The 26,197-nt window shown below is 41.7% G+C and overlaps 1 protein-coding gene across 1 annotated transcript; it reads left to right on the top strand.

Annotated features, from left to right (window-relative positions):
• On the top strand, window positions 1–25,171 carry RAB12 (RAB12, member RAS oncogene family). The gene is made up of 6 exons (XM_024580185.4): window positions 1–911; window positions 13,928–13,988; window positions 20,101–20,239; window positions 22,209–22,298; window positions 23,313–23,417; window positions 24,359–25,171. Exons 1-6 carry the CDS (start codon window positions 401–403, stop codon window positions 24,470–24,472), a joined length of 1,020 nt encoding a protein of 339 aa, XP_024435953.3. The 5' UTR covers window positions 1–400; the 3' UTR covers window positions 24,473–25,171.
• The last annotated feature ends 1,026 nt before the right edge of the window (window positions 25,172–26,197 follow it).

Raw genomic sequence — 26,197 nt, 5'->3', positions numbered from 1 at the left:
TGTGACAGTGGAGGGCTTGGCTTAGTGACTTGCGAGCGTCCTAGTAACATTGAGAGTTGCGGCAATGATTTGGGAGACACAGCATGAGAGGGTAACAGGTTTAGGGGAAGAGATGTCTAATAAACGGGCGTGGTGTTTTAGGACTGCTCATTGAAATCAGGGAAAGGAGGAGTGAAAGGAAAAGGGGAGAAGGTGGGGAAGCATGGAAAGATAAAAGAGCCTCCGGAAACGAAACAGAGGGAAGAGAGAGCTGGCAAGCTGAATACAGTAGAGGCAGAGCCGCAGCAGGGCCGGTGGTCCTCCCGTCGGCAGGGGGCGCGCGTGCGACCGGCGTCAAATCCGGCGCGGCTCCCCCCACCTCCCGCCCCGCGCCTGCGCTTCCTGCCCCTCCTTGTCCGGGATGCTCCTGCCGCTGCTGCGGAGTAGCTGCTTCCCTTCCTCCTCTCCCGGCGGCGGCGGCGACGGCAGCGGCAGCAGCGGCTTGGACGCGGGCGCGAGGAGGCAGCCAGCAGCGCAGCTGCAGCGCGAAGCCCGCGGGCCGCCGGGGCCGTTCGAGTGGGCAGACGCCCAGCCCGGGGTCAACCCCTGGCGCGCTGCGCAGGCCGAAGGGGCACCGGAGCCCGGGGCGCGCGTCCGGGGGGCGGGGGGCGGCGGGCGGCGGGCCGAGCGGGAGCCGTATGCGTGCATGGATCCGGGCGCCGCGCTGCAGAGACGGGCTGGGGGCGGCGGCGGCCTGGGCGCGGGTTCCCCGGCGCTGTCGGGTGGCCAGGCCCGCCGGAGAAAGCAGCCCCCCAGGCCGGCCGACTTCAAGCTGCAGGTCATCATCATAGGCTCCCGCGGCGTGGGCAAGACCAGCCTGATGGAGCGCTTCACCGACGACACCTTCTGCGAGGCCTGCAAGTCCACCGTGGGTAAGGGCTCCGGGGCTGGGCCCTCCTGCGGCCGGCGCTGCCCTCCCCCGGTCCCCAGTGCCCCAGGGCTAGTGTCCTCGGTCTGTCGGCCTTGCTTCTCATCGCGTTTCTGAGCTTTTTCCTCCCCAACTGTATGGCCCTTGGTGGCCTTGCATTTGGTGGATGGACCTCTCGGTGATATCTAGGGGGCGGGGAAGGACCCTGTGGAAGCCCTTGATTCTATTCCGAAAGCCAGACGGAGAAATTTAGTGTAGTCTCCCCGCATACTTGCTCTTGGAACCTACTCCTCAGGCCCCTCGCAAGGTCCAGGTAGGAGGCGGTTATTGAACACGCGAGTCAGCGGCCCCCAAGGGCGGTCATGAGGTTGGGTGATGCATTGATCCCGTTCAGCTCTCGGACCCAGTGTGAGCATCTCTCCACGGAAACTCTCGACCCTTAACATTACTCACACAAGGAAAAGGTGGTGCGAGGGAGCAGCAGGCAGGGGGTATAGTGAATTTGAAGCTGTGCCCCCGGCTAGGGGCCAAAGTGGGTCGGTCATCTACAGCAAATTTGATGCCTTAGCTGTACCTCGCGAGGAATGTTCCGTAAACCAGGGCTTATTTTCTAAATTTGAACTCACTTTTATGATATGCTGAAATAATGAAGTTTAAAATTTCCTGTGGAGAATATTAAGACTAAAACTACACTAAATTTATTGTTTTAACTATAAATACGGGGCAGAGGGACTTCAGCTGTACTTGTCTGTGACCACAAATAACCCAGGGACTTAAAAAGTGGAGATAAGTCATCCACTGCACCCAGATGGGTGAAGTACAACAATGAGGTAAATACAGGAACACTCAGGACAGGGAGTTTAATGTCCTCAGGACCTAAAATTGAAACTGCAGGGGAAGTTTTTTAATGAAGTCAGAAGTACAGGAGTTGGCATTGAGGTCTGTCAGGTGGGTGTGGGTAACAGTTGATTCTGTGGAAAACCCCTTAAAAGCTGTCACCACTGGGGAACCACATAGATGAGGGGGTTCTTCAAAATAAAGGGCCCTCATGGTTAGTGATAGGCAGTGATGGGTTTCCCTAGAGGAGGTTCGAGAAACATTGAATAGTATTTAAATGTGAAATTCAGAGTTAAAAATATGCTGTAGTCTTGTACATGTATTTAGTATTGTATCCAGTGGTAGTTTCAAGGAAGTAGTTTGGGGTGAATTAGTTTTAAATACCCATGTAACAAAAAAGTACTACATTTAAAATGTCTTAATGGAAAATTGGCCCTCAAATTTTGAATTATCTTTTTGTTTGGTTTGTGGGAATTTGTTTCCCTTAATGCTTATTTTAGAATAGATCACTTTGGAAATACTTGTACTCTCTGTACTCTGTTTGTTTTTTAAATGTTGGCCTTGGGACCACGATGTTAAAATTCAGTAGCATAAGTATACCTGTTTCAAATATCTAATGTTGGATCATTTAAAGTACAGGGAGTTAGACCATCAAATGGGAGTTTATACTGGTACTTTAGTACCTGACATATGTAAAATAGAGTTCAAAGCAGTTCAGAATTATCAATCTTTTATGGTTCCACCCTTAAAATATATAAAAATGAGGGATAATATAGTTGTACTGTGTGATGGAAAGAAGTCAGCACAGGCACCAGTGGGTGGGTAACAGGGCTTGGGTGGGTGGAGGTGAGATTAGGAGGTGAGCAAAGGTATGCATTGCAGTAAGGCAGAGGAGAGATGAGGAAGGCTTTTCTAAGCTGGGGCCACAATGGAGCAGCACCCCCATATTCTAGGAAAGACTGACTAGGGCACATCAGGAGTGAATGCCTCAAGACCTTGACTGCCATGCTGACGAGTGTGGACCTCGTTCTGTAGCAGCTGGAGTCATAAAGCTTCTGAGTATGACTTTGGCATGAGGACGGTGAAACTTAACTGATTGGGCAGGATTCCATAGGATATTTGAGAATGAGAAAGTACGAGGCAAGGAGACCAGGCAGTTTGTTTCTTATCCCCTTAACCAACAGGCATAAAGACATACACTTACGCGTGCACATACCTCCCCCACCACTACCACGACAGGCTTCCTTGGGTGGTTGGATTCTGGTCTTGCTCATTTTTGTTTCTTCCATACATAGCCCATAGTACTTGACTTCATAAGTGTTTATTAAATTGTGGGAAGTTTAGAGAAAGATGATAGTTTCTCTCTGATCCAGACTGTGAAGACACTTTAAGAAAGCTAATTAATCCCCCTTCAGGCTCTCTTTCTGAGTGCGTTCTCCTTCCACTTATCAGATCACTTATTGAGCACTTACTGTGTATTGGGTGCTAACCTACCCACTGGGGACCCCTCAGTGGTGAAAAGGACAAAGTCTGTCCAGATGTCCAGAGTCCTGGGGAACAAGATGATCCAGGTTGATAAGGGCGGCTGTAGAGATGTATACAGAATATTTGGGGAACATAATGGAAACCCTTCCAACCAAGGGTAGGTTGAGGGCTGGTCAGGGAAGGTTTCCTCACCATTGGAATGCTGTAAAGATAAATTCATTCCTCAAGTTCCTTTAGAAAAATGCTATTTAAATATGGCGTTGGGTGTGGTGTGGAATTGTGTTTGCCTCACCTGAATGCCTGCTATGTGAGCAATTAGCTCATAGGTCCTTCTGAGGCCAGTCTGTCCAGTTTCATCTCCAGGTAGTATAGTCAGCTGCGTAGAGAGAAAGATTCTCTTTCCTGGTAGAACTTTGCCCTTACCCTGTCCGGACTTGCAGATGTGTCTGCTCATGACAGCAGAGTCTGGGGAAGACCGTGCACCCCTCAGGCCGGTGGGGAAGAGCCTGCTCATGCGCAGACCAAGGGGCCTCACTAAGTGATGGCTTGTGTAATTCAGAGGCCAGAAGAGACTACCTCCAAAGTGTCTTTTTAAAGTGAATCAGACTCACCTGGACTTTCTATACAAGATCATTGTGGAAATCCTAAGGCACAGGTGTCAAACTTATTTTCACTGGGGGCCACATCAGCCTCGCAGTTGCCTTCAGAGGGCCAAAATAATTTTAGGACTGTGTAAATGTAACTACTGTATTTTTCGGACTATAAGACACACTGAGGTTTTAGAGGAGGAAAATAGGGAAAGAAAAAAACCCGCTCCACCGCTGCCCCCAAGCCCCCCGCAAGCCAGGTAAGCTACATTCGGACTATAAGACACACCCCTCATTTTCCTCCCAAATTGGTGGATGCATCTTATAGTCCAAAAAATACGGTACTCCTTAGCTGTTAAGGAATGGGAATTACATTTGGCCCTTTGAAGGCAACCATTAGACTGATATGGCCCCTGGTGAAAATGAGTTTGACACCTCTGTCCTAAGGGATTTGAGAAAACCTATTTTAAGTGAGCAAAATGTTGATTTTTTAAAAAAATTATTAAGTCAGAAGTTGATTTGGTTGAGCTTAAAAGACTTTTTAAATAATTGGCTATTTAATGGAAATTGTCTAAGTGGCATATTATTTTCAAATAATACTTGGTATCTTGTACTCATGGAATTGAATTACTTAGTCTGATATAGCTAGCATAATTTGACAGGTTCTTCAAAAAGTACAGGAGCAGCTTTCTAAAGTTTGAGAAATGGAAAAAAAACTAGTTGGCTGTAGAAATTCACAACTATCTAACATACCAAAGAACACCCATAAAATTATATATTGGTCAACCATTGTTTTATTCCTATGTGACTATTCAAAGCTACCTGTTAATTTTGTTTGTACTGAAATGGTTTTGTCAGGCAGCACCACCCCACTTCCAGCAGCTTTGAATTCCAGAAAATACACTAGAGTAAGACTAAGGAGCCTGCGTTCTTCATTCAGGCTCTGCCACTCACGAGGTTGTGACTTTGGATGGGTAATTCAGTTGTTTTACATATAAAATAAAACATTCTATTAGTAGTAGCTACAATTTGTTGAGCATTTACTATGTACCAGCAAAAGTATACTCTTTCTGATCCTTACAATGAGACTGAAAGTTACCCCCATTTTACAGGTGAAAAAGCGAAGGCTCAAAGATGTAAACAACTTAGCCACCATGGCACAGCTGGTCAGCAAGTGGTCAGGGGCAGGGCTACAGTGAGTTCTTTCTATGTTCCTTAGCGTACTTTGAGACTTTGCTTTGTGACATTTCTGGTGCATCAGAATCTGAATCATGAAGCCCTTTCCTGCTTATGTTAATTTGGCCCTCCCTACAGCCCTGTGAAGATAGTGATATTATTAATCTTTGGTATCAATGAAATTGCCTTTCTCTAACCAAGCCCCGTCATCACTTGTCACTTGCCCTCTAGTTATTAAAATAAAGCTCTAAGAATTGCATTTCTTACCTAAATATTCAGTCACTTACATATCTTAAATCTTCTATGTATAAAAGTATTTCAAAATTTGACCTTTTATTTTTTTTAAGATTTTATTTATTTTTACAGAGGGGAAGGGAGAGAAGAGGAAGGGAGGGAAACATCAATGTGTGATTACCTCTCCTGCACCCCCTATTGGGGACCTGGCCTGCAACCCAGGCATGTGCCCTGACTCAGAATCAAACCGGCGACCCTTTGGTTCCCAGGCTGGCCACTCAGTCCACTGAGCCACACCAGCCAGGGCCAAAACTTGACATTTTAAATAGAGAGAAAGTAGGAATAAGGCCATCAAAACCAGAATTGGTTTTCCTGGGCCATAAACTTCCCCCAAAGTGCAGAATGCTAACATAGGATTGCCAGTTATTTTATTTTTCCAAGTAAGGACATTTAAAAAATAAAAACACTATTGCTAACCTTTCAAAAAAAAATAGACTTGAAATGAGGTAGACCCTCCCTCAAATTAGGAAAGACAGTATTTGAATTAAAAAGTTTTTTAAATTTAGTTTTGAGACCTTCCCTGCTCTGTCTTTGTTTTTCTGTTTTTAGCAGTGTGTTCAACCTCATAGGTGACTCCTGACAGTATCTGGTCTTAGAAAATGATGGTGCTTTACTGAAGCCCTGGTTTCACTCAGTTGCTGGCAGTAGTCCCTGTGGTCTCTGAGAATATCTTTCCTGAGTCCAGGTTTGAGTTCAAGGCATACTCACGATGCCCGTTCCAAGGGTGGGGAAACTGCGTGGTCAGCTGACTGCGTTTTATCAGGACCAGCAGCTGAACTGGAAATAGAATTGAGGGGTCCAAGAAACAAGTGAATAAAAATCCCTGGCTGCAGTGGCTGGCTGTGAGTTTGTCCTTGAATGTTAGGTGACGTGACAGATGAATTGCAGTTCATCTGGTCAACTTAACCTAGAAGCAGTGGAACCACTGGTGAGGGACATTCTTTACTCGTACTCTGTTCTGGAAAATTAGGTCAGAGATTTGTAGAGAACTCAGTATGAACATCTACTGGATTCACGTTCTAAGCTGTGTTTTATTTTGCTCTTATGCATTTATGTGTAGTCTTCCAAGCCGTCGCTGATCTGCCTGCATGTTTCACTTGAAAGAGAATTAGGGAAAGTCGTCCAGAATTCCCACCCCAGCACTGCAGGTCACCAGCGTCTCGCTTCCCTGCCAGGGCGATGCAACACGATGACTCAGGGAGAGTGAGTGTGACGGGAGCTGATGCCTCTTGGTTAACATGTAGTTTTTTATGCCAGCATGTGCTGTGCGTCGTGGGATTAGGTTTATTTAGTGAACTTAACGCACACTGATAGGCTTGTGCAGAGTGTGTCCGGTTTTTGTGATACAGAGTAGCTATCTTTCAAAGAAAGTATGGAAATGTAGTGGTGGTGGTGTTGTTTAGGTGGAATAAAAATCTATTTAAAGACCTGGCTTAGGTGCATTCAGCCTTTCCGTCACTGTTCTGCACTGGCACTGAAGAAGAAAGGTTTCATTGTGCCTGATAGAGATCCAGATTCTTAGAGATTGCTTCTCTCCCTCCAGCCTGTGGAATCTGCCAGGAGCAGTCTGTTAGAGATCTTGGAACTGGCTTGAGAAGACAGCTGGTTCCTCTGAGAGGTGCAAATTATTCTTCAGCCTTCAGTGCCCGATTCATTGTTCTAATTATTTGTTGGAATTCATAAAGAAGATGTAGCTTTGTATGGTAGTCAGCACAATATTTTTGAGAGACTTATATTAACATTAGGTGCCACTCTGCTAACCACTTACAGGACACGCAGCTGAGGCCTGCTCACCTGGCTTGTGCTTTTCAGAAAGGGAAGTGAGTCGTGGAGGTGAACTGCTATGCTTTTGTGCTTCAGCAGAGGAAGCAATTGATTATCCTCCTTTTGCTCTTTGATTGCACATCTCTGCCATTTGGAAAATACTTAGAAAACCAAAATAGACCAAAAATAGTGGCCTTAATTGAATGTGACTTTTTTAAAATCCTTTTCCTTTAAAATCAGGAAACAATAAGGCTTAACAGAACACCCTATTCCATGGAGGATCTTTTCCCACCAAATCTGACAGCCTCCACTGTTTGGTTTCTGGTGCCTACATAATGCCTTCTTAATTTACAGAATAAAACAGCAACCTGCAGTTTCCACCTCAGGCAAACTACTGATGGAAATAGCTGATAAACAAAACTCTCCTGGTTTTCCAGGCTTCACTTAATGCGACAGGCTGCCTCTAAATGAGGAGCTCTGGCCTTCTTACGTGCTGTCTCCGGGCTCTTTAGGCCTGCTACACAGCAGAACTCCGCACTCTTGTTGACTGATAAAGAATCGCTCACCGATCATCATATTTTCACTTAAAAACACTTGCCCCTCTCCGTTCTCATTCTAGGAGCCCCTCCCGGTGACAGCACAGTGTGGGTTTCACAGGTGGGCGCAAAGTCCTGGGTTTGAGTCCCACCTCTGCCACAGCTGTCAGTGTCTTTAGACAAGTGACTTAACTTCATTTTCCTTACTTACAAAAAGGAGAAAAAGAAGTCGGGCTTACACTCTTTTCCTATCTCCTGGAATAAGTGGGGTAGAATATCTTACGTATCTGGCCTAGAAAAGGCATAAGTGCTGGTTATGTTCCCTTCTAATTTATATTATAGATGCAAAAACTCTGAAGTAACTCAGAAGTTGACCTTTAGAGGTAGATAGGAAGTGCGTACGGGGAATATGAAATAAAGTGTAAGCACATAATCTGTGTAAAATACAAGATCCATTTGACAGTCTCTGCATTTTATTTATTTATTTATTTATTTATTATTTGTTTATTTATTTATTGGTAACTCTTGTAACCAAGAGGTCAAAATGACTGCATTTCAGATAAGGGCTGGTGTAAGCAGGAAGCCGAGGAAGGCCGGCCCACACAGGAGCAGTCTGTCGAGCCAGTCAGCATCGCTCACTCTTTCTTTTACAGTTTCCCTGGAAATGCATAATTCTTTTTTTTTTTTTTACATTGAATATATGTTTATAGCCATCTTCCCGCTGTTCCCTCATGCGTCAGGTGGGGCTAAGCAGGGACACGTAGCCAGGAGCCATTTAGCCCAGGTTCCGGTCTGTGCTCTCGTATCAGCTTGGTGACCTCGGGCAGGTAACTAACCTCTGACATGTTATTTCATCTGTAGAATGGGGACAATAACACTATCTATCTTATAAAATTGTTAAGAGTATGTACTGCAGTGAGTAAATATAAAGCCCTTAGACTAGAACCTGAAACATACTCAACACCATAAAAGAGTTCTTAATCTTTTTGTTACAAGGGAATAAACCCCTTTCTGTGAAATTCTTTTATACACGTATGGTTCGTGGAAATGGAACTGTCCGCCTGTTCTGACGGGTTCCCCAGTGGCACACACACACTCTGTTCCCCAAGCCTCTGCTTCGATCACCTCAGACTCTTCCCTGCCTGATGTAGTCTGTGGTTGCAGTCAAGTGCAAGGCTTTCTCCTTGTGCTCCCGCCTGTGTCAGGGCCCAGAGACGCAGGGTGGTCTTCACGTGCTGAAGTGGAGTATGCCCAGCCTGGAATGAGAGAGACAGATCTTACTAAACTCAAGATAGACTTTGGTATCCTCAGGCCCGATAAGCATTTTTTAGTGACATGAAATCATTTTACTATTTTGATGGTACCTACTTCTGAGAATGATCAGAATATTTTACAGTTATAGTACTTAATTTCTATTTCACTGAATACTCATAACAGTGAAAGTAGGAAAAGCCAGATAGTATTTAATAATAATTCTCGAGTTTAGTGCTTTCAGTAGAGAAGTTGAAAGGTGGATCTGCTGGCAGCCAGCATCCATGCTTTTTCCTTTATGTGGTGCTTTCCTGTGGGAACTTCTGTTGTACTCTGCTCTGGGAGGTGGTGATTAGGGAGAAGACTGGCTTCGTGGTCAGGTGACTTGTTTTCTAATGTTAACTTTTCCTTTATGTGACCCTGACACATTTCCTCATTTATTTTCTCACTCTCAGCTCAGTGAAAATGTTAGAAATCCTCTCTCTTGGTAGAAATACTATATTCCAAATTGGATGACACTGGATAAAGTATATCTCCCTGGAAAAAAAAGCTGTACAAATTTAAGGTAGTTATTATAAACTGGTAGCAACACTGTGACCACTATTTGGATTGTGACTTATTTCAAAGTCTGAAATCCTTCAACTTCCTGAAAAGTTAAGTAAGAAAATCAGATCTTTGGTGGCGGTGTAGAGCGGAGAGGAAAAAGGGGAGGACGTCTGTTCAGCTGTAATCATACGCATGAGCCAAGATGTTATTCTATATATATTTGTGTGTGTGTGTTTGCTGGAAAGGAATGTGCAGAAAGAAGCCTCTGTTGATTTTTGCTATTTTCACTTTTGTAACTTCTGTGGCCCAGCAAAAAGAAATACAGTAATGTTTTGGAAGTGTTTTGCCTTAAGGGAGGGGAATTTACGAATCTTATCAGCACTAAGTATGCAAATTCTTCATGCTGTTGCTGAGATTTATGAGAGACGAATACGACAATGAGAGGCATTGCAAAGTTAAGCTCTGTCCTCTCATGGCTTGATTGTGGAGCTTCTGGCTCATTTGCAGAACATTTCATACTTTCCTTGTTTTCAGGTGTCTGACTTTCATTATAACAACTTTTCGTTGTGGGCAGTGTTATAAATTTGAATATAGGTTCTGCCACTCAACCAGTGTGTGCTGTGACCTCAATGCAAGTCGCACTGTCCTCTCTGCTCTGGTGTTTTCCTCTAAAGTGAGGATAGTAGCGCACACCTCATTGGGCTGCCGCAGGGTTCCTTGTGTTGGATGTCAGGCACAGCATGTTTGACACATGTCCACTATTGTTACTATTAAAGGTCATTAAGATAAAAAAGACACAGTGACTCAAATTTAAGAGTAGTGTACACTTATTGATACAGGGATTATCCCCTGTGACCCTGTGTCCTTTCTAATACAAATATTTCTAGAAAGACTTCCATAACATTGGCTTAAAGAAAGGTAAGCTCCCGCCCCAGCTGGTGTGGCTTAGTGGATTGAGTGCTGGCCTGCAAACCACAGGGTTGAAGGTTGTATTCCCAGTCAGGGCATGTGTCTGGGTTGTGGCCAGGTTCCGAGTAGAGGGTGCTTGAGAGGCAACCATACATTGATGTCCCTGTCTAGCTCCCTCCCTTCCCCTTTCTCTAAAAATAAATGAGTAAAATCTTTTTTTAAAGGTCAGCTCCCGTTGTCAGAATAACTCATTCAGTGGACCACTTCCCACCTAAGCGACTCAATAAACTGTTATCGTAATTCCTGGGATGGGCATATGTAGGGAGAGGAGATTTCATGTTAGGACTGCCCCATCCTCTGGGGATTTACCATCAATGATAGGAATAGCAGAAGAAATGAACTGTTCCATCTCTGGGATGATGTATGTGTGCTGGGCACCCCTGCGTTTCACTGCCCCCAATCCACACTCTGCCAACCGGACACACTCAGAACGTCTGCCCTTTGTTTTTACTACCTAGGTGTTTTATTTGTTTCGGCTTTAAAAAAAACCACAAAAGTCCTGAATTTCCCTAATTTTTCTAAAAATACCAGCATTCCTCCTTACATAAACAACATTTGATTGGGGGGGGGCGGTTATTTATCAGATTTGTGGAGTCACTATAGTATGCCAGGCAGTGTCCTAAGCTTTTGGGTGACTGTCCTCAGAGGGGACACCAACAACAAAGAAGGAACCAGGTGGTAAAGGGCTAGAAGAAACACAGATAAAGAATGAGGATAAGGGCTGGGGCCATCATCAGGGTTCAGATAGGACATCACTAAGGACTTAAAAGGTTTCTGGGCAGATGCGGGTGGTTCTTTAGAAGAGAGCAGCGTTTCTTTGCCAAGTGCCTTGAGGGCAGGGATTGTCCCCTTGAACTGGTGGAGTAATAGGCCTGTCACTTCCTCTGTCAGTCAAGACACCTGTAGGAAACTGGGTTTTTAGCAAGTGCTGCGGATGGAAATGAAGTCGCCCCCCTTTCTGTCCCTGTTTTATAAACGTAGGTCCTAGGCACTCCGCAGCGAGGAGGGGCTCCTCTGTGCTTTGTCCAAAACTAATCTGAATACTTAAGGTTGTTAATGACTTGTTACCTTTTATTAGGGATCATTACAATTTTTATGACATGCAAATATTTAAAACAGACAACATTAAGATATACTTTTGACTTGATGTAAGAAGGTTTTTAAGAATGTTTAGTCGTATGCTTTTATACAAGGATATGTTTCTAAGCCGTAAATTGGGGTAAGTTGCCAGGCATTAGAAGCCACCTAGTGTCTGTTAGATGGAAAGGGTATTTCATTTAAGAGAGAGGACTATTTTAATAAGCTGCTCCCTTTATGGAGTTTCAGATTTAACCACTGGATATTTTTATTTTGCTGTTAGTTAGCTTTTCATTAATCTGCTCGCTGAAACTAGACAGTCTTCATTTTGGCTAAACAGATTAATCCTGTTCCCTGTCATCTTTTTTCCTATTAAAATCAGTGATGTATTTGGAAAACATGATGATAACATTTCCACTTACTGATTTTGAATAATACTACCCTTTCCTTCTATTTTACTTACTAAACTTTGTGGTTACAGAATAGCCCTAGTGTAGGACTGCTAAAGCTGGGTAAGTTATTTTAGTTGGTTGAGAAAGACATGTTCAGGCTCAGCAGTTCTTAGCAGAGAAAACAGAAAAATTTTTTGCGCTGGGTGTTTGTTTCAAAGGATTCTCTCGGTTGATTTGAAGCAGAGCTCACAAGTATCACCTGCAAATTCTTTCCAATAAAACAGCAGCCACTGTGATAAATGTTTTACAAAAGTTGCAGGTCCCTTAACTAAAACTTAAAAATAAAACTGGAAGCAAAAGTAAAATAGAATAGTAGTTATAACAAAAATATGGTTTGATTTGTAAGTTGCCATCTCAGAGTAACATAGTGAGGTCCCAGCTTGGAGCTAATGTAAGGAAGACAGCATTTGGTGAGTAAGCTGTGCCTGGTTAAAATCAGGACGTAGCAGGTGTGTCCGGGCTGCTTTTTGTGCCTTGTCGAGCGTCTCTTTAAGCTCTGTCCTCCCTTTGTGGCGGAGCCACCAAGGCGCTCTGAGGATATTGGTGGAGCACAAACGTTCTTCCTGTTTCAAGGCTGTTTCAATATCATTTGGCTCCCAGAAAGCAAATTTGTTCCAGAACTGAAAGTGAAATTGAATTAACCAGGTTCCACTTGGTGGCATTTTAAATTATATCTGGTGAAGAGATTAAGAATTGAAATGTAATAGAGTATGCTCTAGCTCTGTTTTCTTGTGACATTTTATATTCATGCAACTCCTCTGTGTTGTCCAGGTGAGGGCTACTGCCTCACCGCTGCCCAAGGTTGTAAACATGTCCTTTGCTGTGCGTTGGTGTCTCCAGTGTGTTACTAATTATAAAAACAGTCATATGCCTTTCCCTTCACCTCAAGAACATCATCTGACTCTGAAGTGCTGCATCAGTGCCCTGAGATGAGAGCCTGGGAGTGGGGTCCCTGCTCTCCGTGTGGCCACGCGGCGCCCACTGGCAGACGCATTCCCCCTGCTTGTCGGAGGCCAGGCAGCATGGGGACCCTGGATCCTGTGAAGCAGTCAGGAAGTGGTTCCAATAAAGAATATGTTTATAGTTCTCAAATTTAGCCAGCATCCCTTTGGTTTGTTTGTTTGTTTATTTTAGTTTTGAAAATTGTGTCAAAAATACTGCCTGAAATATTTAACTTTTCTGTAACTGAGAAGCATGTGAGGGAGTGTACACAAATGAAAATTTGGTTTAAAAACCATCTGAAGCTTTAAAGGCTGAATTGGAAAGGGGCAGTGATAGATGATGGTTTGCTTGTTAATATTAAAATAAATAAAAATTGGGTGTGTTAACTTTTATGCATAGAGTTTTTAAAAATAATTGCTCTTCCACACTATCGACAACACAATAAAAAAGTCATGTTTATATATTAACTAAATTTTGTGCGAGTGCTGAAACAATTAATACAATTTCTAAATTTAGGCTAAGGCTGTTTGAAATCAAGATTGTTTCCAGTGTTCTATATGAGTTTTCCCCAAGATAACATTCTCTTAAGGCTGTTTATTTATTAATGTAATTATTAAATGTAATCTTATGGTTTTTATGCTAAACTTATGGTAGTGATAAATTATATTGTAATTAAAAATAATTTTTTTGAAAAAATTGTGTTATAAATAGTTCAGGGTAAAATATAACAGATTGACTTACGGTTGAAGTTTGGAATGACTGGGTAGTAACAGGTATTGGCATACTTTTGCTTTTTCCTTTTGAGATGTGGTAATGTCAGTGTTTTTTCAGTTTGCTTTGCTGATAATGATCATAAATTATTTTTATTGATTTAAGAGAAACATTGATCTGTTGACCCATTTATTTATGCCTTCATTGGTCCATTCTCGTCTGTGCCCTGACCAGGGATCAAAACCACAACCTTGGCGTAGCAGGACAACGCTCTAACCAGTGGGCAACCCGGCCAAGGCCCTGATAATGATATTAAAATGTACAAATGGGATTATTTTCTTGACAGATTTTATTTTATTGTTTTTGCTTCATCTTCATTTGTTTTACTTGCAGGTGTTGACTTTAAAATCAAAACTGTAGAGCTAAGAGGAAAGAAAATCAGACTGCAGATCTGGTGAGTGGAGAATCTGTACCCAGTAACTGCCGTATGTGTTCAGCCATCCATATGCTTGTCTAATACAATTAACCATGTGAGCTGGTTTGCCTCCTGCTTTTCCTCTCCTTTGCTCATGTTTAACTAAAGTGAAGAGTGAGAGAGAATTGAGAAGAGTCTACGTATTTCATACCCCATCTGTGCACGGGGAGTTGTGCAAAGAACGTTAATGATAGTGAACTTGGAGACTTTATGCCTCTGTTTTCAAATCATTTGACAAAACTGTCATCACCAAAATGATGGCTGAAGTGCTTGTCTTTGTGTTTTTAAAGTTATTTTGTTGGATAGTATTCAAAGAAAGTCCAGTATGTTTTTAACAGGTTTGCACAGTTTAAAGCCAAATCACCTCTAGGTAGTTCAGGGGCTGTCCTTGGTGGCACAGTGTGAATATCACTGTAAGGGACACACACCCACTCCTTTTGGCTGTATTGCTGATGCCACATGACATAAGCACCCACTAATGTCAACTGGAAATGAATCCACAGCCACTTTCTCACATTAATAATCATAGGAGAGACCAAACCAGCTGTGTTACAACTGTTTTCAGCCCTAAGAGCTGTCCGCTGGCTCTCAGCAGCCCACGGGGGCCTTAGGAAACCGATCCGGTGGAGAAGGGATCGGGTCTGGTGGAGGTTTAAAAGTAACCGCTGAGGTGTTCTGAGAATGCCCTTTTGTTTTCAGCGACACAGCCACAGTGTACTCAGCTTACTAACTCCTCTCGGCAGGTCAATCTCAGCTCTGAGTGTTTGTCCACCGTGTGTGTTTGCTTTCATCTGCGTTAATTGCTGCCTCATCTGTAGCATCATCGGTCACCTAATGCTTGAGTGTTAGTGCCATGCCTTCATTCTTCATCTGTGTCCCTGTCTGGGGCACAGCTGCAGCCGAACCAGCGTTGCTTGCCCACCGGAGGTGTCTGAGGTAATAACTTTATTTGGTCATCTGTGACTGTATAACCTACTTTGAGAATTCTTTTGTCTGTTGTTGTTTTTTGGTTTGTGTTTTTCATATTTTGGTTTTAGCTTGATTATGAAACATTAACAATCTTGCCTACATAGTTGATAGCAGAAATAATGCATATTTCTTACTACATTAGCTCATGGTTGGAAAGGCAGCAAACCGTTTTGTGTATTGCCACCCATTTTGAGCTCTGGAAATGGCAACAAAGTATCTTCACTTGAGCAATTTTATAAGCTCTTTAAGGTAAAGACCATCTTTAAAAGTATTCATAGCGTGGTCCTCCTGTGTACAAAGCACCTATGGGTAAGATACTTTTTGATGGAGGTTGCCTCACAAAGGAGATACTGCGAATATTAGAATGTTTGTGAAGCTTGCTTAGTGGATGACAGCAGTGTCTAAACGATGACATGGTGGCCTGTGTTTAAAAGCGTGCCTTAATTAGTGTATTAATACTCTAGTTTTCATCGCAGGCGCTAGTGATCTGTTCTGCAGAAGTGTGTTCAAATGCCCTGTGCCCCTAGAGCTCTGCTCCCTAAAGTCTGTGCCGCTGACATTGGTATTTCTGGAATGCTCCCTTCAGTACTTTGAATCTGATCTAAGAGGGCCTGCCCCATGGGGAACAGGGTGATAGTGCAGTTCCAAGCAATGCATGGGACACCTCCAAAACACTTCTTTCTTGGATGGAAAAGCATTTCCCAAATAATTCTTCCTTTGCTTTTCCTTGGCTCATCACTCCTCAGACATTGTTCTCGAAATTTTTAAAACTGGACAACACTGGTGAAGAGTGTAACCGAAGGAATGAAGACAGGATTTATTGATTTATTGAAAGGATGATTGCAAGTTTTCTGGGGGCATATCGCAGTGATTTAGCTGGGAGGCAGGACTCGTCTTTCCCTGAGGGAAAAGACATTACTGTTACCCGGCAGGTAGAAAGGAAGTGCTGGAGTGTGGTTCATTATTTAAAGTAACACGTGGCTTATTTTGGAGTCAGCAGCCATCCTTGAGCTGTTGCTGTTGTAATCTGCTTTGTCCGGGACACACTGTCGTCACTTTACTGTCGTCACCAGTTGAGGGGCACAGGAGGAGCCAATGTAATTGGAAAGAGCTCTTCAAAGAGACTGCTAATAATAGCTGTGCGCCGATTTTGCAGACAGTCACCCGGGGAAGTGTTGCCAGTCAGTTCATAGAGAGGTATTGTTAGAAGAAATGCACTTTTTCTTGATGATTTCTGGATATAGCAAATCTAAAAAGAAAATTATTTACTGTAGATTCTTACAGCCTTAAGGTACCAAAAGCTAAGATGTCATTGACACATTTTAGGTCACATTTTGCAGTTCCTTGATTATCTGGGGTTAGAAAAGGGACCATTCTCTCAACTCTGTACTTAAAGTATTTCTATGTGTATGTACATAAGAACTTAAAGTATAACTAAAATTAAAACATTTCTGCTAGAATATAGTTTCATGAATTTATATCCAAATGCTGTCCTGGAAGTCCCAGAAGTGCTACACAGTGACTTAGAGCCACTGCATTGAAATGGGACTCGAAGCCATGACATGTGTCTCCTACCCCTAGGCAGACACAGCCCTGAAATGCGTTATGTCAGGGCCCCTCGCTCTGTCTTTCCTGGTGGCGAATTTGCCTCACCAGTGTTCTTACAGGACATCAAGCCCCTTTGCTTTCACTCTGTGCTTGGAAGGTGGTGGAGCATTTCACGTACTGAAATTGGTTCCTGCTCTGCAGATTAGTAATTGTATCATTCAACTAGATATATTAAATATGACAAATGAGAATCTGAATTTTTAATCATCATTGTATGACCAAACTGGGGAGACAAAATTGCAGGGATTTTTTCACTTACACCAGAAGTGGAGAGAGAAATAATAGTAAAATCACATGCTAACTATATAGTAAATGATGATTTAGCTGACATTAATAAACTGCAAGTCTCTAGGAGTCAGCTCTTTGCTATCACAGTGAAAATTCAGGTTCGTGGAGATAAAGGGTGAAATAATAGGATTCTGCTTCTTCATGGAAAGATAAAAGCATGATCTCATTGGTGTCTTATCAAAGTTCTTGAAGAGAGGAGACTTGTGTAGGTTTTTTATGGTACTGGCACATAGTAGGCATTCAATAAAAACTTGTTGAACAGAACTGACATTTATCTTGTTTTTTGAACATATATGATAGCATATATTTAGTAGGGGAAATAAATCAAGCAAATGAACTTTAGAGACATAGAAAATGTTCAGAACCCAAATATTTTGGAAATAAGAAATAATCTCCCAAAAGAAGGTGCTTTTCTGCCTTGAGCATTTAGAGCCAGTCACAGAAGGATGCAATTTAAGGAAGGGCCTTAAATGGAGAGTGGTGAACTAGTTACTGTTTCCTCCTTGGGATTTTTTTGTAAATCTTATTTACTCGTTTATTTGTGTTAGAATGATTGCCCCATATTTGGCACCTTCAGGGCTCCCTCCTCTTTCTGTGTGTCTGACCTAAAGCCATCAGAGACAGCTGCCTTAATGTTTCTGGGATTCCGAAGTATGCTGCTCGTGCAACAGGGTCTTAAAACTGTGTAACAAGTGCCTTTCACTATCCCCATTCTTCGATGGTTGGGTTTTTATTAAAACTTCCTTTAGAGCTCTGCTGTTCGGCATTGTGCCTGTATATAATAATGGTGTATTTTACACTGAAAAATCCATTAAGAGGGCAGGTCTCCTGTTGTGTTCTTTCTACCATAAAATAAAAATATTTTTCAAAGACTTCTATTATCTCTAATCTCTCTGTTCCTGAGCCCCAAATTTCTGGATTGTAATTTATTGAATGTGTATATAAATGAATGTGAAGTTGATTTGCACTAAAAGCCAACTGAAAATTTCTTAGAATAAAGAGTTATTCAAGGACATAATTCCCAAAATGCCCTATGAAGATCTGATTTTTATCTGATTGGTGTTTAAATTCTTAGAGCAGCTATATTATGCTAACCACAGATTTTAGAGTAGGAAAACATGTTATTTTTGCTTTTTAAAGAAATGAGTAAGTGCCCGGGCAGGTGTGACTCCAAGCCCTGAGTGCCAGCTTGCCCACTGGTTGATTCCCAGGCAGCGCACAGGCCTGGGCTGTGGGCCCAGTCTCCAGTAGGGGGCGCGTGACAGGCTACCAGTCAGTGTTTCTTTCACACGTGGTGTTTCTCTCCCTCTCTTTCTCCCCTCCCCCCCGCCCCATTCCCCTCTCTCTAAAAAATAAGTAAAATCTTTAAAAATATATTTAAAGAAACAAGTGAGAGATGTTGATTCTTAACAGTATTCAAACATCACAGAATATTTTTAAAGCGTTAAAAATACTATGAGGTGAAATCTCAATGTGAACGACCCACAACTGGTGATAGGACAGCACACCGTACTCTGAAAGATTTAGTTCTTTACTGCTTTGAAAGTAAACGCCTGGGATTCTAGACATCATTGTATTCATTGTTCCTTATGTAAATGCAGTGGTATTTGAATCCTCACCTATCTTGAATGTGCTTATTGGTGTGGTCTTTAAGTTGTTTATAAAATTCCTGAAGAATTCAGTCTCTATCATACTCCGTTTTCCAACTCTTTGGCCGTTCTGGATCAACACATAAAGTTTATTTGGCCTTGAAATGGCATCAAGTTTCTACATTTTAATCATGTGGCCTTCTGTTCAGCACATGTGTATTGGCCGGCACTCTGGGTCAGGCACCCTGCGGGACCCTGATGGACAGAAACAGACCAGCCTTGGCTCTCCTGGGCCTTCCAGTCAAGGCTGCCTGGGATTCTTACGTCTTCTGGAACAAAGCAAATGGCTTTGTATTTTATGTGAAATGAAATTTGCCAAGGAGTTCTTTCTTTGGAGTTTGTTTGGCATAACATCAGTAATGCGAACTACTTGGTGGTAAGTTCGATCTGAATGAAGCCATAAGTTATGGCCAACACCACTGCCAAAGGGTGTCGTAGGGACACGGCCCCACAAGGTGCACCTCAGTCAGATGCGTTGGAAAACATCGCACACTCTCCCCCACTGCGCGCGCTATGCTGCTGGAGGCTTTGGATAGCCCGGCAGTGGGGGACCTTGTTTTTATTACTCCATTGCCCCTAGCTTACTCTACCATGACCCACCACGACCCCTGGGAGTATGCCAGCAGTTAGGATTTGGGGGAAAGGATGATCTAAATTATAGATCATCTTTAGGGAAATTGTTTTCCTGATCACAAGCTGTGCTCTGTTGAGCCTCATTTGTCTCAAGGAGTCTCTTGGCTTATTAGATGGAAAAAATAGGTCTCGGCCAACTTCCGTCCACTCTTAGTGTCCTCCTGCCATTCTGCATGTTGAAATGGTCGGCTTCAGACTGGAGAATACATAGTTCTTAGATTTCAAAGCAGCAATCTGTATTTGTAAACCTATTTAGTATCTCCCCTCCCTTTCCCTGTGACCACTGCTTCTGTTTAGTAGGATTAAGAAAATAACAAGACTGATTCTATAGCATTTTTCATAGTGGAGGATTCTTATCAACAAAATCAGATATTAGCCGTCCAGGTTGGTTAAAGGAGGGCTGTAGACTTAAATAGTTTAAGTGATTATCCATACATTTTCTGCCACCTAGAAACATCAACTTGAGCAGAATAATTTGTGACTTAAAAATAAAAGTTGGATATTAGCCTACCACCAGCTCCTTTTTCATTTTCGCTATTCTTCCTGCTCCTTCCACAACAGTTCTCATCACAGTGCAGTAGGCTGGGGACTTGGAACCTTCTAGGACAGAGTTTATGGCTTTGTGGGGGAGAAAAGTGTGGTCAAGTGTACTTACGTAATTTATAGTATTAGGTTACCTCATACTTTTATAATTTTATTCTAGAACGTCAAAAACACCATTCTAAAGTTAGTATTAGAGTAAGCAAGCCACTTTTTGGTTTGAATGTAACGAGCTCAGAAAAGCGATCCCCAGGATAACAATGAACATGCAGAGACAGGGGAGTTGCCTGGTGACCAGAGGGAGTCAGCCTGGTGGGGCCGCCGCTGCTGTGTGGGCCCTGGCGTGTGCGGTGGCTTACAGTGGTTATTGTTTGGGAACTGATTTTTTTGCTGCTATTTCTTAGGGACACAGCAGGTCAGGAGAGATTCAACAGCATTACCTCAGCTTATTACAGAAGTGCCAAGGGGATCATATTAGTGTATGATATCACTAAGAAGGAGACATTTGATGATTTGCCAAAGTGGATGAAGATGATTGATAAGGTAAGTGTTGCACTTTTCTCTCAAGATGGGAACTCTGCTCATGGGTGTTAGTCCTTACAGAAGGAAGGAGAAACCATTTATGAAGCATATGCTTTTACGTACTAAAGGCCATTTAGTCCATATTACAACAGTCAAAGTAGGTATATATTTCTGTTACTCAGAGTCAGCTTAGAAGTACTAAAGCCAGGAGTTTTACTCTGGTACCCTGGGCTGTCTGACTTCATAGCCCACACGCTCATTCCACAGTATCGGCTGCTCCTGTGGAATTAGGTAAAGGGCATCTCATTTCTTCAGAAAGTTCACATGCTCATGTTGTGAGTGTCCATCAAAGAACAACCTCCAGGAGATGGCCTTCTCCACAGTCAGTGCCTGTGGACACTCCAAGGGCCCGGTCATCTGCAGGACATCTGCCCTTAAAATTATAGGCGTCCTTTAGGTTCTCATTTTGAACAGGAAGTTTTCCCCTTTGGCTCATGATCAGCTATATGTAGATACCATTATATATGTATGTGATTAATGTAAACTGTAGGTTCCCCTCTAAGATATGTGTGCCCAAAATACACATTCAGAAGACTGCAGTTTGGGGTGAGATGTGATGGTAACAGTGACCACATTTTGAGTTTTCTCTTCCCCTTAATGCAGTAAATTGATGTTTAATTCCTTTGCATAACAAGCACATTTAATGTATTATAAATTAGATTTTTGTTTACAAATTATATTAAACCATCTGTTAGATAATGTTGGAGAATGTTTGCCAGTTTTATGAAGCCTGTTGTCAGTGTCCACCCCTTTGAAAATGTGTTAAGGGTTCACGGTCACAGAAATGAACGGAGCCGGAGGCTGCTCCTGTGATGGTATGTCACTGAATACTGATTTCCTCCCATGCTGAAGCCTCACGGCGTGCTGCTAAGGAAATTAGAAGGGGGCAGTCCTAATTGCTGGTGTAATTTTTCAGAATGTAATGAATTTAAAACCAAAAACAATGGCCTCAACCTTAAGCGCCCCGTTAGGTACTTCATTTTGTGACTGTGCCCAGGTCTTGAGGTCTAGTGCTCTCCTCTCATTCTTGACTCTTGCTTTTTGCTCTTTTTTGTGGAAGTGGTCATTGCTTGGGTGCTTACTGTGTACCAGGCAGGCACTGTTCTTACGCCACACCGGCCTATTCCTCTTACCTGTGCATTAGTAATTAGGAGACCAGGACCCTGTTGAATAGCTTGGCCAAGGTCACATCATTCAGGTGCCTTTTACTGCAGTGTATCTCAAATAATCTTTTAGAATACAAAATTAAATGAGTTATTCAAGAGATTTTAACCTTTTTAAAGAGAGCATTCTATTGTGCCTGTACATTTTTTAAAACTTAGAAATGTAGCTTAACTACTGTTTTCCTGATTGTAAAATTATTGATAAGTCACATTATAGAATATTTAGAATATCAAAGCACAAAAGTAAATTTTTAGAATCTGGTTCTGCCATCCTGAAAAACCAAACGGGAGTTATGCTGCACTTAGTGTTACGTCCTGCTTATTTCAAGAAGTAGTCTATCGTGACGGCCCTCCTGTGTCTTTAAGAGTTCTTCCAAAGCCTGTTTTTTGATGGCTGCATTCTTTTATATACCTTGACTTAGTTAATTCTTTGTTTTGTTGGATTTTTATAGTTTTTTGTTAACGATCATTGTTAAGTACTGTAGAGCTTTGCCTGTGTCTGAATCATTTCCTTAGGGTAGATTCTGAGGAATTCCTGGTCAGAGACTAAACACACTGTGGTTCATAGTGCCCGTGAACATGCTGCTTCCTAAAAATGCTGTGCGCCTCCGACACCCCACATTCAGGTCTGCCTGGGATGGCGGGGGCGCGCAAGGATTTGTAGAGTGAACGAAAACATGAGTGAAAAATACTGGATTGATTTACAGTTCCTGTCAGCATATGACAATGCCCATCTTTGAAACGCAGCTTCTTTTAAAATTCCGCAGTATGCTTCAGAAGATGCAGAACTTCTTTTAGTTGGAAATAAGTTGGACTGTGAAACTGACAGAGAAATCACCAGACAGCAAGGCGAAAAGGTGAGAGAAGTATGGGGAGCAGGAGAAGTCACAGTTCCCACACTTCGCACATTTAACAGTTAATACACTTTTTCTTTTAACAGATTATTTTTTAAATTATGAAATAGTTATATAGTTACCACTCAATCTCATCTTTCTCGTGTTTGTTTTTAAAATTTCTTGCTTCCTTAAATTCATTTTGAAATGGAAAAATACCACATTAGTATATGCTGCATTATTATCTAACCTGACATTTTATACAGAGAAACTTTTTTTTTTTTAAATTGATTTGAACCCTGGCTGGTGTGGCTCAGTGGATTGAGTGTGGGCCTGCAAAATGAAATGTTCAATTCCCAGTCAGGGCACATGCCTGGATTGTGGGCCAGGTCCCCCATTGGGGGTGTACAAGGGGCAACCGATGGATGTATCTCTCACACAATGCTTTTTCTCTCCCTCTCTTTCTCCCTCCCTTCCCCTTTCTCTAAAAATAAATAAATAAAATCTTTTTTAAAAATTGATCTGAGAGACAGAGAGGCATCAATTTGATGTTCCACTTACTCATGCATTCATTGGTTGATTCTTGTATGTGTCTTGCTTGTTTGAACCCACAGCCTTGGCATACCAGGACAGTACTCTAACCAACTTAGCTACCGGTCAGGGCCAAAAAAACATTTTTTTAAAGCATAAAATTGCTTTCATGATTTTCTCTTACTCTAATGTATTTTAACCTTCCTTGAAGAATCAGTGATACTCACAATTTAAATGTCAGATGTATTGCAATTCTAGAAAATTGGGCATGTAATTTGACTTAGAAGTCCCAGTATCACTGTAGGGATTTTGTTATGTTACTTACATTGTGGGGATTTGCTGGACTTGGGAATTTTACAGTTAAGCATAAACAGTCTTTTGCAAACCTTTGTCCACCCCTCCCCTTAAAGCTGAAGCCCAGAAGGTATGATTCCCCTGTCATAGCCTCTCGCTTGTGCATGAGACTACATTGCACCCCACAATGAGAAAAAAAATTTTTTTCCTTAGTTTGCACAACAGATAACAGGGATGCGGTTCTGTGAAGCAAGTGCCAAGGATAACTTCAATGTGGATGAAATATTTCTGAAACTTGTTGACGACATTCTGAAAAAGGTAAAAAAAAAAATCTACATGGAAGTATTTCATCTGAAACCTGTTGTTTATTTTATTACTTTTTTGGTTCAGAATTACTTACTTTGAAAGAGAAGTACCGCAGGTTTTCCTCAGTGTCAGGAACCAGGTGAAGTTGTTAACTCAGCCAGTGACGTCCAGCCAGCTATTGGCAGCTTCTTCCTGCCCCGTGGTTTTTTGGTGTCCTTGGTATTGGTGTCCAATATATTTGCTTAGCCTTCAGTACAGTTTGGTGGAGTGACTGGAGCTGGTATACAATATGCATGTTTGTTTGACATTTGCTTTTCTTTTTCCCCACGAGGATTAAGTTAGACACAGATGGTAGAGACCTAACGGAATACGCAGGTGTCTTAGCTGAGAAGCCCCCGATCCTTGCCTCACTCAGAGCTCTGCTCTCCAGCGGGACACTGATTCCATTGCCAAAGCCTTTCCATGAGGCTAAGTGCCGGGAAAATTGCTAGACAGCTTCACTTCACACATCTTTAGGCTCACATTTAAAAAAATTTTAGAAGAACTTTGTTACTATTCTATATTATCTGTTCAGTTCAAACATAATTCAGAAGCTTCTAAAGAAATGATTGGTTTATTAGAGAGGTCACTTCTTTCTTTAGTCCTGCTGAACCCATTTGTTAATGAACAAAGCTTCCATTGTACTGGGTTGTGAAAAATACGTGTGTTTGAGGCTGTCTTGTCCCTTCCACCACAGGGTGTAAAGTAAGCGGGGCAGTGTTTGTGTTGTGACGTGATACACCTTAAGCCCAGTTTTTGTTTCTTGGCTTAATATTTGAGTGTCTAATTAAACTTTGATGATTAGAGAGCTTTATTTAAAAATACTTTATTCTTATGTAATTGTATGATTTATAGAATACTTACATATACATTGTATAGTTAAAATGTATTTTTGTCTCTTGTTTATCCTGAAGATGCCCCTGGATATTTTAAGGAATGAGTTGTCCAATAGTATCCTCTCGTTACAACCAGAACCTGAGATTCCACCAGAACTGCCTCCACCGAGACCACACGTCAGATGCTGTTGATTTGCTACTTTGGAGACAAAGTGGAATGGTTCTAGGAAGGGGAAAATGCTCTATTCTGCACTACAATCATTTTGAAAATTTCCTTTCGCACTTTGTAATCCAAGTCAGAGCTATACACTAACTTGTAAATATGCAAATATGCAATTCCTGGTAAGTTTTGGTTATAAATTACATATATCCCTCCAAATTACTATATTTCATTCATTATCCCAGTGTCGAATGTACATACTGGGAAATGTAGTACTTCGAATATGAAGTGGGAGAAATGAAAGGTATAATGTTTTTTGAAATAAATAATATAATTGTCCTTGTTAATTATATTATGAGGACAGAAGATATTCTGATAAGAAGAAAGAACTTGGTGCTTTGCTTACTGTTTTAAAGAAAATTTGTAAAACTAAAGACTTTTTGAAGAAAAAAGAAAGCTATCTTAAGTGCTTTTTCTTTATTTACAAGACATTTCCCCCAGCTGTAGCATCTTGCAAGTATTGGAGTGTTTCTACCACAAAGCAAAGCCCCATCCCTAGCGGTCACTGAAGGTTATTTATTCCTCTTATGTAACGGTAGAACATTACTGGGTAGAGCGTAGGATTTGACTTGGTCCTGAGGCCAGAGTCTCTCTCGTAGTTTCTGAATGGATATATACCTTATGCTTTTAAGAACTACAAAGATTCAATAAAGGAAAAAATGTTTTTGAAACTGTAGAAGATTTTAAAACAATGCTGCTGTCCTAAACAAATCCTGTTTAAAGGAATTTTAAAGAGATACATTTTACTATATCAAAGAACATACATGTATTTGCCTAAACACTCTGTACCTTTATAATGAGAAAACTTCTCCCCCTTATGATGAAGCCTATTCCTATTAAGCTTAGACTGTGGTTTGTTTTTTTTGGTTGGGTTTTTTTTTTTTTTTTTTTTTTTTGGTCTGATAATGAATTTGTGAACTCTATCTTTGGTATACCTTTTATTAAACTGCACTGTTTTGTTTAGTCAAGATAAATAAGTAATTATGTATTTGAATAACTTGGTGTGTCTTGAGTGTTGTGATATGAAAAGCATTGTGGTCTTTCTACACTAATGAAGTGCAAATAAAATTTTGTATTTATGAAAGATGGTTCAGTTGCCGCATTTATTTATGTCATTGTAAATTGAATACCTGACAATGTTCTTCATATACTCCACGTCTTCATCTTTTCAGAGTTTGAAACAAGAATAATACAGTGCCCTTTGCCATGGAAAAATAATTTGGCAGTTTTTCAAAAAGTTAAACAGACTACAATGTGACCTGGCAATTCCACTTCTGGGTATATTCACCTAAAAATTGAAAGCAGCAACAAAAATATATTGTACTTATAAACTGGTGCTCATAACAGCATTATCTATAATAGCTAAAAGGTAGAAACATACCAAATATCCATCAGTAGGTAAACAGAAGTTCAAACAATGGAATATTCTTTAAAAGGAAGGAAGTTCTGATACATGCTAACAAAATGACTGAACCTTGAGGACATTATGTCAAATGAAATAAGCCAGTCACAAAAGGACAAATAATATGTTAGGATTCCACTTACATGAGGGACCTAGAGTAGTCCCATAAGGATGGACAGTAGAGTGGTGGTTGCCAGGGGCGGGATGGTGGGAGGTGGGGATTAAGGGATTAGTCTTTAATTGGGATAGAGGTTTAGTTTGGGATGATGAAAAAGTTCTGGAGCTGGCCCTGGTC

The sequence above is a fragment of the Desmodus rotundus genome, chromosome 10, assembly GCF_022682495.2.
Source record: "Desmodus rotundus isolate HL8 chromosome 10, HLdesRot8A.1, whole genome shotgun sequence".
NCBI lineage: Eukaryota > Metazoa > Chordata > Mammalia > Chiroptera > Phyllostomidae > Desmodus > Desmodus rotundus.
Note: the sequence above shows the minus strand (reverse complement) of the source record. Positions and strands in the feature narration are given on the sequence as shown.

Bases quoted from the DNA above. Each gene is read 5' to 3' on its own strand.
- RAB12 (XM_024580185.4), top strand. From the start codon at position 401: ATGCTCCTGCCGCTGCTGCGGAGTAGCTGCTTCCCTTCCTCCTCTCCC. The intron at 912-13,927 runs GTAAGGGCTCCG...TTTTACTTGCAG, and splicing joins GGCCTGCAAGTCCACCGTGG to GTGTTGACTTTAAAATCAAA. The intron at 23,418-24,358 runs GTAAAAAAAAAA...TTTATCCTGAAG, and splicing joins TTGACGACATTCTGAAAAAG to ATGCCCCTGGATATTTTAAG.